This window comes from Natrix helvetica (genome assembly GCF_964273705.1).
Source record: "Natrix helvetica genome assembly, chromosome: 1".
Classification (NCBI taxonomy): domain Eukaryota; kingdom Metazoa; phylum Chordata; class Lepidosauria; order Squamata; family Natricidae; genus Natrix; species Natrix helvetica.
The window spans coordinates 47,203,045-47,219,188 of NC_138548.1; the positions used below are offsets into that span (position 1 = coordinate 47,203,045).

The 16,144-nt window shown below is 42.6% G+C and overlaps 1 protein-coding gene across 1 annotated transcript in view; it reads left to right on the top strand.

Moving 5' to 3' along the window:
- The first annotated feature begins 11,646 nt into the window (after window positions 1-11,646).
- Window positions 11,647-16,144, top strand: part of PPP4R3A (protein phosphatase 4 regulatory subunit 3A) — a 35,493-nt gene continuing 30,995 nt past the window's right edge. The window contains exon 1 of the mRNA XM_081937190.1: window positions 11,647-13,002. Within this exon, the coding sequence (XP_081793316.1) occupies window positions 12,861-13,002 (142 nt within the window). The 5' untranslated portion in view covers window positions 11,647-12,860. The remainder of the gene's footprint in view (window positions 13,003-16,144) is intronic.

The window sequence follows — 16,144 nt, forward strand, 5'->3', positions numbered from 1 at the left end:
CCTCGTTCTCCCTACAGAACACCGGTGACGAAGGTGGGATCAGGTCTGAGGTAAAGGACAAAGGCGAAGTCACTGTCAGAGCTGTCTCAAGTCACTAAGCGACGAGACGTCGCTCATCACTGAATTTTTTTTCTCATTCTTCATGCCCGTCCTTCTCAGGATGGCTACCCAACCGGCATTCTCTGCATTTAGCCTGGCCACCAAAACATGGGACGCTTACCTTGAAAGGTTTGAGTGCTTCCTGGAGGCAAACGACTTCACTGGTTTGTCTAGCGGCCATAAAAGAGGCTATTTCCTCAGCGCCTGTGGCCACGAGATGTTTGGCACAGCCAGGGCTTTAGCAGCCCCTCAATCAGTGCACTCAATGCCTTGGGAGATGCTATTGGAGAAGCTGAAGAACCATTATTCTCCAACTCCCTCACACATGGCGAGGCGCTATGCATTCCGACAGAGAGTCCAGAGAGAGAGCTAATCCATGTCGAATTACATGGCGTCTCTCAGAACGGCGGCTCTTCATTGCAATTTCCCTGTGCTGGATGATGCCCTGCTAGAACAGCTGGTCTGTGGTATCAGAGACCTCAGACTCCAGCGGCATTTGCTGGCACGAAAAGAGCTGACACTTCAGGCAACCATGGACAAAGCCATGGCGTACAAGATGTCTGACAAGTCTACTGCAGAAATTCAAAAATTTCTGCCGCCAGCCACTCATGCCAGCAGGGGCCACGCAGTCCACTACAATGAGGTCGAAGCAGATGATCTCTCAGACATTGAAGAAGACATCAGCCGCCTCCATCTGACAACCCGAAAAAGCCGGTCACAGAGAAACTTTTTGCCTCAGTTGGGTTGCCTCAGCTGTGGCAGGAACCATGCAAGGGCGAATTGCAGATTCAAAGCCGCCATCTGTCAACGTTGTGACAGGAAGGGACATTTGGCCAAGGTGTGCAGGGCGGCCATGCCAGCTGCTCTCCAGCCTCCTGAACCCGCCTTGCCAAGGCAGTCCACAAGGCAAGCGCCTACACACCGCCGAGACTGTTTTGCCATTGCCAATGACCAGCGGCTCTCTGAATGGGCTGTCAGTCACACATCGCTCTCAAAGCCGGCTCCCAAAATATTTCTGACTGTCCAAATTGAAGGCAAGCCCTGTAAAATGGAGGTGGACACAGGGTCTTCAAAATCCCTTGTCTCGTGGGCCACAATTAAGCGGATGCTGCCCAGCCTTACTACCTGAGGCAATGCCCAATTCGCCTCAGGGACTATCAAGGGCAGCAGATCCCTATTGTGGGCTGTGACATATTCCAGGTCGCCTGCCAAGACTTCAAGGGGCCTCTCCCCCTTGTCATTGCCGACGGCCAGCTGCCCAGCCTCCTAGGGCTGGACTGGTTCTCCGCGCTGGGGCTCAACATTTCCGGCATCCACTCCATGGTTCCAGACTCTTTCGCCGCGCTGACCAGCGAGTTCGCGGACGTTTTCAACGACCGGCTGGGTAAATATACGGGGACACCTATTTCGTTTCATTTGGACCCGCAGGTGGCACCAATCCGCCTTAAGCCTAGGAGGGTGCCAATCGCCCTACGGCCCAAGGTAGATTTAGAATTGGATAAATTAATCACGCAAGGGATGCTAGAGGCAGTGGACCACTCCCCCTGGGAGACCCCCATTGTCATACCCATCAAACAGGATGGAAGCATTAGAATCTGTGGTGACTTTAAATGCACCATTAATAGGGGGTTACAAGCCAACCCTTACCCTGTACCTGTGGTTCAGCACCTGCTCCACTCCCTGGGTCGGGGTAATATTTTTGCTAAATTAGCACAAGCCTATCAGCAGCTCCTTGTGGATGAGGCCACCGCCTTAGCCCAGACCATAGTGACGCACCGAGGAGCTTTCAAGTGCAAGAGGTTGCAGTTTGGGGTCAGCATTGCCCCAGGCATCTTTCAAAGCCTGATGGAGTGATTGCTCCAAGGGCTGCCTGGGGTGGTGCCATATTTCGATGATGTGCTTGTATCCGCCAATGATCAAGCCAACCTCATCATCAAATTAAGGGCAGTCTTGCTTAGGTTCCACCAGGCGGGGCTTAAACTTAAACGAGGGAAATGCAAATTAGGGGTTCCCAGCGTTGAATTTTTGGGGTACCTCGTGGATGCCAAAGGCATCCACCCTACCCCGTCCAAGGTTGAGGCAATCAAAAAAGCCCCCAAGCCCACATCTAAAGTGGAGCTCCAAGCCTTTCTTGGACTCCTCAATTTTTACACTATTTTTTTTTGCCGCATAAGGCTTCCTTAGCTGAGCCCCTACACAGGCTTCTGGATTCTAAAACCCCCTGGCATTGGGGTCCTAGGGTAGCCCATGCCTTCAAGGCAGTTAAGGACATCCTCACGTCCCAGTCACTGCTGGTCCAATACAGCGATCGCCTCCCTCTGGTTTTGGCATGCGATGCATCGCCTTTTGGCATTGGGGCTGTTCTGAGCCATGTTCTCCTGAACGGCTTGGAGGCCCTCATCGCCTATTATTCCCGCACTCTCTCAGCTGCTGAACAAAACTACAGCCAGCTTGACAAAGAAGCTCCAGCTCCTGTCGCTGGTGTCAAGCGGTTTCATGATTATGTATACGGTCGTTTTTTTTCAATTGGTCACTGACCACAAACCCCTTTTGGGTCTCTTGGCAGGGGACCATCAGACCCCCCCCAGATCTTGTCCCCTAGAATGTCCAGGTGGACAGTCTTCCTGGCTGCCTACAATTACCAGCTGCTTTACAGGCCAGGGAAGAACTTGGGGCATGCCGATGCCCTCAGTCGCTGCCCCCTGCCAGCGCCTGTGGTTGACCCTGCTCCTGCTGCCTCTGTTCTACTAGTTGAGGAATTAGCCATGCCAATATCTGCCCAGGATATTGCCAGGGGTTCTGCCAAAGACCCTGTTCTCTCCAAAGTGCTGGACCGGGTGCGCAGGGGGTGGCCGCAAGGGCCAGTTGGTCAGGAGTTCCAGCCCTTTTCCATTCGTCAGCATGAGCTATCTGTCCTCAATGGATGCCTGCTGTGGGGAAACCGGGTAGTACCTCCCCCCAAGCTCAGGGCACCAATTTTGAACTGCCTGCACACAGCTCACCCAGGAATCGTGCGCATGAAGGCGCTGGGCAGGAGCTACGTGTGGTGGCCCAAAATTGACCAGCAGATAGAGGACTGGGTGGCTGCCTGCCAACAGTGCCAGCAGGCCAGCTCCCCCGTTGATGCCCATCAGAGAGTGGGACATGCCCTGGGCTTCATGGGCATGAATCCATTTGGATTTCGCTGGCCCATTTCTGGGGCAGAATTTTCTAATTGTAGTGGATACCTACTCAAAGTGGGTGGAGCTGGCGCTCATGCCATCCACCACTTCAGAGGCCATTATTAAAGTTCTAGAAAGACTTTTTGCAACCCATGGGTTGCCTGATGTGGTGGTGTCCGACAACGGACCCCAGTTCACGTTGGCACCATTTCAAATGTTCCTAGGCCAGCTAGGCATCCGACAAGTGTCCACGGCTCCGTTTCACCCAGTGGGCAACGGCCTGGCTGAACGGACCATCCGGTCTGCTAAGGAGACATTGGGCCACCTGGGGCCAGGCAATTGGCAAAATAAATTGTCCCAATACCTTCTGGCGCAACATACAACACCGTGCCCAGTCACTAACCTAAGCCCAGCAGAACAGCTAATGGGCCACCGCCTCCGGACAACCCTGGACCGGCTGCTTCCCAACTATGTTGCTGAAAAAAGCCCCATCACAAACGACGCAGCTCGAGCCTTTAATGTGGGAGACCTAGTCTACACCCAGAACTATGGGACTGACTCAAGGTGGCTCCCAGGACAAATAATACAGTTAACTGGACCCTACTCTTATAGGGTCCAGCTCGACGATGGCAGAGAGTGGCACCGGCACATCAACCAACTTCGACGCAGAACGACCAGTGCTCCAGACCTCCAACCAGGGCAGGCCCAATCCTACCCTGGAGAACTAACGCAGCCAGAAACTGCTTCCGCACCCGTCTCCAGCGCTTTCTCGTCGCCAACCCTACCTGCAAGTCCAGTTGGTCCAGCGATGGCCTCACTTCCCGCCGTCTCGGCTGCTCAGCCTCCAGCAGTTCTGCAGGCTCAGCCAACAGAGACTCCTCCTATGGACGCCACCCCGAACTAAGACGATCAGGGCGGATCCGATGTCGGCCTGCGCACTTGGCGGACTACGCATGTGCCAACTGGGAGGGGAGGGGTGTTGTGTATTAAACTCTCCTGCCATAGACTTGCCTTGCTAACCTCTCCTGCCATAGACTTACATTGGTCGCTCCTGATTGGCTAAGACGCGGCAGCCTGCCGGCGGGAGAATCCAACTACCTGATTGGTCAATCGCCTGACAGCTCGACTATAAAAGAGCTGTCAGCTGTCCTTTGCTTGCTGTTTGCCAGTCTGAGATTTGCCATACTTATGAGCTGTTTGTCACTGTTAATAAAGGTTGTGTTAGCTTCAACCTGCCTTGCCTCAGTCCCTGTCTGCCTCATTCTCCCTACAGAACAACTCCTGTTTTTTCTTCTGGGATTTCTGGGTCTTTTGGTTCGTTTAAGATGTTTTGAGGGACTTCCGGTGGTGACGTGGAGGCAAGTGCGGGGAAGAAAGCAGGGCTCTGCCTTTTGAACCCCGATATACACGCTTGGAGGATCCCCCAGAGGGATACGCTGAGCTTGAAGGGTGAAGCGGAGAAGTAGGGAAACCCCAGAACGAACGAGGTGAAAGGCGATCGCCCGTTACGACTCGGGATACCCTTTTTAACCCAGCATGTAAGCGTTCGCCGCTTGCTTCACTGAATGGTGGACCTGAAGCCTCGGCAAACCATCAAATAGAAGAAGGAAGGAGAAGAATTGAATCAACTTTTGCTACATTGTTGCAACGCCTGATACAAGTGAAAACAGCAGAGAGCTACAGGCTGGGAAAGACGTACCACAGACTACAGCGGGCAAACAGGGAGACTCCAGAGATCTGGCGAGAAAATCCCACTAAAAAGGCCACTGGAAGAGGTGAGAGCGACAACTTTAGAATCTAAAACGAGCCCAAAGAAACGAGGGGGGGAAAAATAAGACCTGGCTGGGGTTCCTGTGGACTCGGGTAGCAGGAAAAAGGAGACAGAAAGAGACATCGAGAGATCGCGCTAGACCGGGAACAGCAACAGACGGCCATTAATTATAGGGCAACAAAGTATCAAGGCGGAAGAGGAAGCTGACGAAATCGCAACATTGTAACAACTTAGAAGAGCCAGGGTAACTGAGCAAAGTTGAAAGAAAGGATTTGAAAATAACTTAAAAGAACTTAAAGAAGCTCTTAACTTAAAGAAACACAGAGGAAAAAGCGGTGAATGAACTGTCTATATTAACAATACATAACTATATACAATTGTTACCATCTTTATAACCAAATATTTAAATTAATCAATATTTAAGATAAATAGCTCTATTTATACCTATATCTATTGTTACATTGTTATAGCCATAAACAAGTAAGCTTGAAACCCGGTGATAGATACTAGTGATATAGACTGATATATTGTATATTGTACCTATGCTACAATCATTTAAATAAGTTAAAATTCAATATTATTAAGGAACAATCTAAGCATTTAAGTACTTAAAATATAGCATTGTAGATGTTAATATGAACAAACATTGAGACCCTCCCCTGTCCTCCCTCCTTGCCTATATAGCCCCTTCTGCTAACACCTCTAGACATTATTGTATAATCTATATATATTAGTACTATTATACTGTATTATTTAAAATTTATATAGTATATTAAGATTACTGTGGACATACTAATACAAGGGGGGAAAAGGGGATGGGAAAGATTGAATGCCAATTTGGGACAATATATACAAGATACTTTCAGAACAAGATAAAACTATAAGAGAAATGGCAAATTTAATGGCAACAGCACTAAGAACTGGTAAAAAGACGAACATCAACCCTGCAATAAATCCAACAACAAGGGGATCCCCGGCCCCCCCAATGCCTAAAGAATCAGTAGAAGAAATGAATGAAATAGAAAAAACAAATGCGGGGTCGAATACTGAAAACATACAGACAGTGCTGCAAACCATTCAAGAAACTATGCTAAAACTCCAAGAAACAGCAACAAAAAACCATGATGAAATGAAAATAGATATGAATGAAATGAAAGCAGAGATGTGTGAAATGAAAAGCGAAGTCAAGAAAGACATACAGAAATTAGATGATAAAATGGAAACCATACAACAAGCGCTGGGAAAGAATGAACAATCAATAAAAGAAGTAGAAAAAAGAACAGAACAGACAGAACTAAAAATAAACCTGGTTGAACAACAAATGAAAGCATCAAACAAAAATCTAGAGGAATCGCTTATTCACATGGAGATGGACCATGCAGCTTTCTACCTTCGCTTCCAGAATGTGACAGAGGCAAAAGATGAAGACCTAACTATGATAATGTCTGGCTTAATTGCAGAAACTTTAAACAGAGATAAGCAAGAGATCATACATGAATTGGACGACATTTACAGAGTTACCACCAACTATGCGAGGAAACATCGACTACCCAGAGAAGTGCACATCAGGTTCGTGAGGAAAAAAGTGAGAGAGATACTATATAAAATGACAAGAGACGAACCGATGATGTACAAGGGGAAGGAGATACTAATACTAAAACAAATCCCACAAAGAGTGAGGGAACAGAGAAGAGACTACCAATTCCTGGCGACGCAATTAATTAAGCGGGAGTTACTATTCAGATGGTTAATACCAGAGGGGATGTTAGTAACATGGCAGGAGAAGAGAATCAAAATTGATAACCTTGAAAAAGCACAGGAATTATACAAGCAATTAATGTATCCGGAAGAGAAGCAAAATACAGAAGAGGAGATAGAATATAGAAGAAAGGAGAAAAGACAACAAAAGGCAATGGAGGGAAGACAGGGAAGACGCAACAGGGAAGTAGAAGAACAACAGAAAGAAGAGGAAGTAAAACCAAAAACAAGAAGTCAAAAGAAACTAGAGGCAAATAAAAATAAGGAGAAGTAGAGATTTAGGAAAATGGAAGAAGAAATCCAACTATTATCTGTAAATGTCAATGGTTTAAATTCACCAACAAAAAGAAAACACATCTGGGCAAAATTAACAAAACAAAAAGCAGACATAATATGCCTACAGGAAACACATATCAAGCAACAAGATATAAAATACTTAGAATGTCCGAAACTGGGAAAACTATACACAGCATCGGCAGAAGAAAAAAGAAAAGGATTAGCAATTTATGTTAAAGAGAGAATAAAGACAAGTTTAATCTATGCAGATCCAAGGGGAAGAATATTAATATTAGAAATATGGATAAACCAAAAACCACTATTGCTGGTAGCAATTTATGCCGAAGACCAGAAAAACTTCTATAAAAAAATTACATGAAAAAATTAGAGAAATTGGAGGGAGAAACATTTGTATAATAGGAGACTATAATGCCATAGCAGATAGCAATAAAGACTATGTAAGTGACAAAAAAACTAAAAGCAAAAAAAAAATACTACCAACAACGTGTTTGGAGATGATGGAAGAACTAAATTTAATAGACATTTGGAGAAAAATGGAACCAAATAAAAAACAATTTACCTTCTATTCAAATCCACACCAATCATGGTCACGGATCGACATGGCATGGATGAACGGGAAAATTGGGGCAGAAGTACATAAAACTGAAATACTACCAAACACCTGGGCAGACCATAATCCCATTAAAATAACCTGGAAAGGGGGGGAAAAACCTAGACGAAGATGGACACTAAATCTGGAAATATTAAAAGAAAAAGAATTTATCCAAAAATGTAAGAGTGAGTTGGAACTATTTCTTAAAGAAAATACAAAAGAACAGACATCAATACAAAACCTATGGGACACTATGAAAGCCTATACACGAGGAATCATTATAGCTTACTCAGCAAAAAGAAATAAAGAAAAATGGGCACAACAGAAAGTATTAGAGAAGGAAATTGAGAATCTAGAAAAAGAACTCCAAGACAAACCACAAAGTGACAAAATTAGAAAGGAGTGGATGCTAGTGAAACACAAATTAAACATATTAGTCCAGGAAGAAATAGTAAAAAACTTAAAATTAACGAAGCAAAATTTTTTCGAGCAAGCAAATAAACCAGGGAGGTGGTTAGCCTATAGATTGAGAAAAGAAAGAGAAAAAAGATTAATATATCAACTCCAAGAGGAAAAGGGTGAATTACAACACACAATGGAAGGGGAAAAAAAGATTGTACATAAATATTTCGAGAAGTTATATAAGGGGGAACAAATAGATGACAAACAAATACAAGAATATTTAAACAGAGAAGAACCCCCAGTAATACCGGTAGAGATGAAAGAAATGCTAACAAAACAAATAACAAAAATTGAACTGAAACAGGCAATTCAAAAACAGAAAAATAATAAAACACCAGGCCCAGATGGATTCCCAGCAAAATGGTACAAAACGATAAACGATCTGAATGAATCAATAGAACCCCTAATGCTAGAGATGTATAACGAAACATTGACGAAAGCAAAAATACCGAACACATGGAGGGAAGCATACATTACGTTAATATATAAAGAAGGTACAGACCAAAACCAAATTCAAAATTACAGGCCAATCTCGTTGCTGAACGCAGACTATAAAATATTTGCAACAATAATAGCGGAGAGACTAAAAAGATTACTAAATGACTACATACACCCAGATCAAAATGGATTTCTCCCAACAAGACAAATTAGAAACAATACCAGAATAATAGCTAATATCTTGGAGTATTATGAAGTGCATACAGGGAAACAAGTGGCACTTGTATTCCTGGATGCACAGAAGGCATTTGATAATTTAAATTGGCAATACATGAAACAACAAATTAAAAATATGAATTTAGGAAATAAATTTGAAAGATTAATAGAAACAATATACTCCACCCAAAAGGCAAACATACTATTGAATGGGGAAAATACAGAGTCCTTTGAAATAACGAAAGGAGTAAGACAGGGCTGCCCACTATCACCTCTGCTTTTTATTCTGACGCTAGAAAGCCTTCTGATACGAATTAGAAAAAACCAGGAAATAAGAGGAACCAAAATTAAAAATGAAGAATACAAAATACAGGCCTTTGCAGATGACTTAGTATTTATTATAGAAGATCCATTAGAAACAGGGAACAGGTTAATGCAAGAACTAGAAAAATATGGAGATGTGGCAGGACTAAAAATTAATAGAGAAAATACCAAAATAATAACCAAAAATCTGAAGGAAGAACAGAACAAAGAATTAGAAAAAACAATAGGACTCCAGGTAGTAAAGAAAGTCAAATATTTAGGAATATGGCTAACTGCAAAGTGCTCAACCATAAAAGAAAATAATTACACAAAATTAGTGCAACAAATAAAAAAAGACTTAGAACTATGGGGGAAATTACAACTATCGTTATTAGGGAAAATAGCAACTATAAAAATGAACATACTACCAAGAGTCCTATATCTATTTCAAACGATCCCCATAAAATTAGAGAAAAAATTCTTTACCGAACTGAACAAAATAATACTAAAATTCATCTGGCAAGGGAAAAAAGCTAGGATAAAACTGAAAGCATTACAGGACGATAGAAGCAGAGGTGGTATGGGGCTACCTGACTGGGAACTCTACTATAATGCAGCAGCACTAATTTGGATTAAAGATTGGATAAATTTAAAAAACAAAAGAATATTAGCAATAGAAGGCCATGACCTGCAAACAGGATGGCACTTTTTCTTATGGGAAGAGAGTAAAAAGAAGCAAAAATATTTCCATACACATTATATTAGAGAAACATTGATTCAGGTCTGGAACAAAATTAAACACTATATGAAAATACCGGCATGGCTTTCCACCATGGAAACCATGACACACCCCAATACGCTAGATCTATCAAAAATGGTTAGGTATAGTGAAATTTTAGATAACCAGGGGAATCTGAAAACGAACCAAGAACTAAAAGAGAACAATATCAATATAGATTGGTGGCCATACCTCCAATTACAATCAAGATACAAAAAAGATATAAAAGAATATGGAATATATACAGAACTCCAACAAATAGACAAAATCTTAATTGGCCCAGAAAACAAATTTATAACGAAAATGTATAAATATTTGCTAGAAATAAACTTAGAAGAAGAAATAGTTAAAGGCTGTATGATAGCATGGGCCAAAAATTTTGGTTATAATATGGATCTAGCGGATTGGGAAAAAATTTGGAATATAAATGATAAATTAACGAGATCAGCAACACTGAAAGAAAATATATACAAAATGTTTTAACGTTGGCACCTACCACCAACAAGATTGGCAAAAATGTACCCAACACTGAAACCGACCTGTTGGAAATGTAAAAAAGAACAAGGGACCTACTACCATATGTGGTGGACCTGCCCGGAATCGCAAAAATATTGGAAAAGAATCTGGAAGTGGGCACAAGAAATTACGGGGGAACAAATAAAGTATAAACCCAAAACCTTCTTACTAGGAATAATTAAAGGGAACTACACAAAAAAATTAAATATCTACTAACACATATATTAACCACAGCTAGAATAGCTTTTGCCCAATGCTGGAAGCAAAATAATATACCGCTGGACGAATTAGTGATTAAAAAAACCTTGGATTATGCAGAGATGGACAAACTAACCCTAAAATTAAAGGACAAAGAAGAATCAGAATACTACGAAATTTGGAATAAATGGTATGAATGGTTGGAAAATAAGAAAAATAATTAAGCCGAAAACAATATACATAAATAAACATAGAACTGTATATAAAAGTAGGTAAATATGTAAAAGATCATAAAAATGTATAGATAAGATGACATAATGATGTAATAAATGGTAAAGAGAGGAAAACACATACAGATACGATGATGTAACATTGTACAAACTGTTGATATAAAGATTGTAATATGTGATGAAAAGACAAAAACAATAAAAAATTATTATATAAAAAAAGATGTTTTGAAAGGCTTTAGTTGGCTTTTGGGAGCATATTGGGGAGTGTCAGTTTAGGGTACTGGGTGTTGGAGTGTTTGTTCGATGTTGGCTTTTATTTTTGTTGTTTTTAATGTTATCACTGTTGCAATGAGCCACCCAGTTATGGCTCATAAAATGTTAATTAGTTGCTGGTTGTAAGCATTCAAAGGTACAAAACTGCTGTTCATTTATTTGTTGTGGGCCCTGCCACCTTTACCTCATCCTGCTTTGGTAGTCCACCCAAAGGAAGGTATTCCAAGTAGAAGCTTTAGGATGTACAAAAAGCCGGTTCCCATACCTGGGCAAGTAAGGTAGATGCATTTTTATTTTTGCTACTCCATTGTGCAAAAAATGTCTTTTAGAAAATGACCTTGGCTGCAGCAAAAGAAAATAAAACGGGGGCAAACATCATAACCATTCGCAGGATGGCATTTCTGCTTTTCTCACAGGAAATCGCTCCGTGATTTCCACCCGGCCAAGGAGACACAGGTGCGAAGGGCACACCTTTCAACCACAGAGCCTGTTTGTTTTAAAAAAGCTTTCCTGAAGGCTGCGGGCCCTTTAAATGTTCGCGCTCGGCCCGTGCTGCCTTCGGCTGGGAGACCCCGTGTCGCCAGTGAGAGGTGAAACCAAGATGGCGGCCGCATAGTGACTGAGACTGAGGCAGAAGGACACGGGACGGCCACCGCTTCAGCCATCCTCCCCACCCGCGGAGGGGATCCGCTTCTTTGCCGGGTGCACGGAAGGGCTCCGGCGGCGTGAAAGGGACGAAGGAGGTCGGCGGGAGTGCTGGCAGCATCCGGAAGAGCGAGCGCAGGAAGAACATGGCGGCGGCATCGCGTTGAGAGTGCAGTCATCGCTGCTCGTGAGGGGGGGACGATCACGCCACAGGAGACGGGCGCCCACGCCGCGGGCCGTTCCGCCCCACGCGGGCCTCTTCCTCTCCCCGCCCCGGTCTCGGCAAGCGCGACATCCCCCCGTGGCCCCCTTTTAGGTCGTGGCCTTCCCTGGGAGAGAAGGGGCGGTTCCATCTCAGTCGCTTCGCCTGGCTAACGGAGCGCGAGGAAAGGGGCTTCGGGCCTAGCAGCGCCTTGCACAATAGGCCTGGTCGAAGGGGAGGATTTGACCCCCTTTCCTCCCCCCCCCCCGCTTCCCCGTTCCCCTCCGCTGGTCTTCGCCCCCTTCTCCTCAGGATGCCCGGGAAGTATCCACGGATTTCTTCCCTCATCCCCGTGGCGTTTTTACCTCTCCTTTTGAAGGCTTTTTGCAGGGCCACTTAAACCTCCCCACTTTTCCTGTCACGGGCCTGTTTTCCACTTACTGCTTTTCGGTTCACCTCATCTGCCCCCTAACCAGCGTTAGTCGTCTGCACTGCTGAATTATTTGTTTTTGGTGGTAGTGTTTTTTCCCCGCTTTGAATCGCCTAGATTCCTCTTTTAACTGTTTCCATTTTCATCGCCCTCTTTTCGTTTTCTCCTGGTGTTTTCTTCTGTTCCTTCTCTTTGAAATCTTGGCGTTTTTTATTTCCTGTTTTCCTCCTCTTTCTACCAAGCTACCATTTTGACAGCAAAAAGTTCTGTGCTCCCTTGGTAGCGTTGCCTTCTGTTTTAAGTCTCCCCCCCCCCCTTTGGGGTGATGAAGCAGTTATTTTAACAGTCCCGATAAAAAGATCTATTTGGGGTATCGTGTGGGGCTCTTGCTCCCTTTTCTGCTCCCCTTCATTGAGGGGGGCAAAGCCCCCCCCCCATCACAGCTTTTCTTGGTAGACTATCACAGACCCTTGTGGTTTGGAAAAGGCAGAATGACCGATACTCGGAGGAGAGTGAAGGTTTATACATTAAATGAAGACAGACAATGGGATGATCGGGGCACTGGACATGTGTCCTCTGGCTATGTGGAAAGGCTGAAGGGCATGTCCCTGCTTGTCAGGGCAGAAAGTGATGGTAAGTATAGCTGAACAAGTCTGCATCAAATATATTAATCCTTGTATTAATGAACTCTGACACATGCTAATAATTAGATGTGGGGCAATGCATTTTTGTATTGCTTAAATTGGATGAGAATCAGGTAAGGGCTATTTTCTACATGATAGCTTTCACAAAAGACAATTTTCATCTCTGTTCATGTAAGTTGCCTAACAGTCATCAAAGTATGTGACTTTAAATACTTCTAGATGGCAGACTATGGATAGTGTTAATTGTTTAAAGTATTCATTAAACTTTTCCTAAACATTGAAAACTTTTCCTATGATACCTAAATAACCTAATTGTTTAAGCATATAGTATTCTTGTTTAAATTGTGTGTAGACCATTAAAATACTGTATGGCCAAATATTTAACAAGATTTCTCCAGATCTTTATACCGTATTAGCTTAGAAACTTTGTAGACTATTTAAAATACTTTGTCATGTTTTCCATATCCTGTAGAAATTTTTTAATTCATTTTTTTAATAAAAGCAAACCCTATCCATTAACCTCCCTTCTTCGAACAATGGAATCCATAATGTTTCCAAAGTTGTCAGTTTTGGAGCATGTCTCTATTTTCATATAAAATATTTTTGTGAAGCAGAAGTGAATTTTAAAGGTTTCAATATATCCTATGTATTTTAATTATTACCAATGAAATTTAAAATCCCATCTTGTCTCAATGTACTCCTGGCTATTTGGCCATGTCATTCTTGTGTTTTTAATCATATAGGTGAAAATTTTTCACATAACAAGTTTGAAGGTTTTTCTTCTAAAAGCAAGCATGGATGAAGCTAATAGATAGGGGAAAAATAAAACTGGAATCAATTTGCCACCAGTTTCAGTATGTTATTAATTGAAAGAAAGTCACATTCTCTTCAGTGAAACTTGTTTTTAATATGTGCATAAAATATTCCAGTCTGACCCTAATTAAGGGATGTATTTGCTTAGATTTAAGTTAAAACACAATGACGTGGTCATAATTTTAACCAAATACTCTCAGAATATAAAATAACTTTAGAAGGTTGCAACAGAGTTATCAGAAATGTACCTTATGTTTATAATACTAAAAATGTGAAATCCCTCATTTGGGTGTATTAGTATAATAATGTATTTCTGTGCTGTACCTGGCATTGTAAATACTGATTGTAAATAGATCAGTATTGCCCACCAAACAGAATATAGACCATGTGACATTTTGGATGGCAAGATGTATTTGATCTTCCTCTAGTCAACCCTCATATGGTCCCTTATATGATCCTTCCATCATAACAAGATGACTTATGTTCCTCCAATAGCAGAGGTTGCTGCTCGTGAGGGGGGGGACGATCACGCCACAGGAGACGGGCGCCCACGCCGCGGGCTGTTCCGCCCCACACGGGCCTCTTCCTCTCCCCGCCCTGGTCTCGGCAAGCGCGACATCCCCCCGTGGCCCCCTTTTAGGTCGTGGCCTTCCCTGGGAGAGAAGGGGCGGTTCCATCTCAGTCGCTTTGCCTGGCTAATGAAGCGCGAGGAAAGGGGCTTCGGGCCTAGCAGCGCCTTGCACAATAGGCCTGGTCGAAGGGGAGGATTTGACCCCTTTGAAGTCACATTCTCTTCAGTGAAACTTGTTTTTAATATGTGCATAAAATATTCCAGTCTGACCCTAATTAAGGGATGTATTTGCTTAGATTTAAGTTAAAACACAATGACGTGGTCATAATTTTAACCAAATACTCAAATACTCTCAGAATATGTGCTGTACCTGGCATTGTAAATACTGATTGTAAATAGATCAGTATTGCCCACCAAACAGAATATAGACCATGTGACATTTTGGATGGCAAGATGTATTTGATCTTCCTCTAGCCAACCCTCATATGGTCCCTTATATGATCCTTCCATCATAACAAGATTATACTTTGAATAATATATGTCCTTGGGAGGTGGGATTGGTAGTTGAGAAACAAATTGAACTCCAGACATTGTATGTCTATGGAGATTATCAGTAATCCAGATCATGGTTGTCCCAAAGGTGCTTTTCAAGAGGCAACCGGACTTTCTGGAAGTCCAATTGCCTCTTGAAAAGCACTTTTGGTCCAGATATTACAGTTCTGTGGCAGGTCTATAGGAAATTACTGTGGATTAAGTAAAGAAAGCTTTATTAAGCTTTCTTCTCTAGCAGGGAGTTGGACTAGAAGACTCCAAGGTCCCTTCTAGCCTTATGATAGTCTTTTTATTATGAGTAATTTGCACACATTTTCATGATTTTTATTCTATGGGTATTCATACATTGAGTTTAGGCAGTCATTTTAATCATTACCATTAAGGAGCACACTTTAATGTTATTGTTTTTAAAAAAGAGTATCAGATAGGATATATTGGAACCTTTAAAATATTTTGAGACAGTCCTATAATGTTTAAAGAACGGGTGTCTTTTTTTTTTTTTTTTTGCATGGATGTAAACATGAACCACTGTTATCATCCCTTATTACTCTGTTGTGTACAAAGCAGCCATATGGATAGAAAACCTGTGTCCTCTTCACCTAATCAGCATCTTTGTGGCAAGTCACAAAGACCTACTCAAATAGCCCCACTCTATGATTAGAAAAGTCCAGCATGTTTCAGTGGCATAGAATTTAACATATATAGAGCTGATATAATGATAAAATAAAATAATGACGTGTGGGGTCTTTGGTGCTCTCTAAGGTTGGATGTTTTCATAACTAGGTAATGTGCTAGAATGGAGTGGAGTTTGCTCTCTTTTTATATTCTAGTGCCTTGCCCTGTCAGTGTTGGTGGGAGTGTTCTTGGTGATTCCTTAATTAAGCTGTTGTTTACTGTTAGGTTGTTTGTCTGAGTTGGTAACTTCTTGATTGGAGTATTGTTTGCTTCTCAATTGTTGCTCTAAAGTTAATCTTGGTGTTACCTCTACTCATGGGGTGGGGGGGTGTTGATTGCTGGCAAGGAAGTGTTTTGGGCTTTTGTTTTCCTTTTTGGTTTTTTGAGTCTTTTTTAAATGGTATGTAGATGTTGTTTATCTACATACTATTCAAAATAACAATTGGTGATACTTTACTTATTGTTAATTGTTTATCACACAAATCAGTGCAGTGCAAAATGATGCCTACGGTTTGTTGTC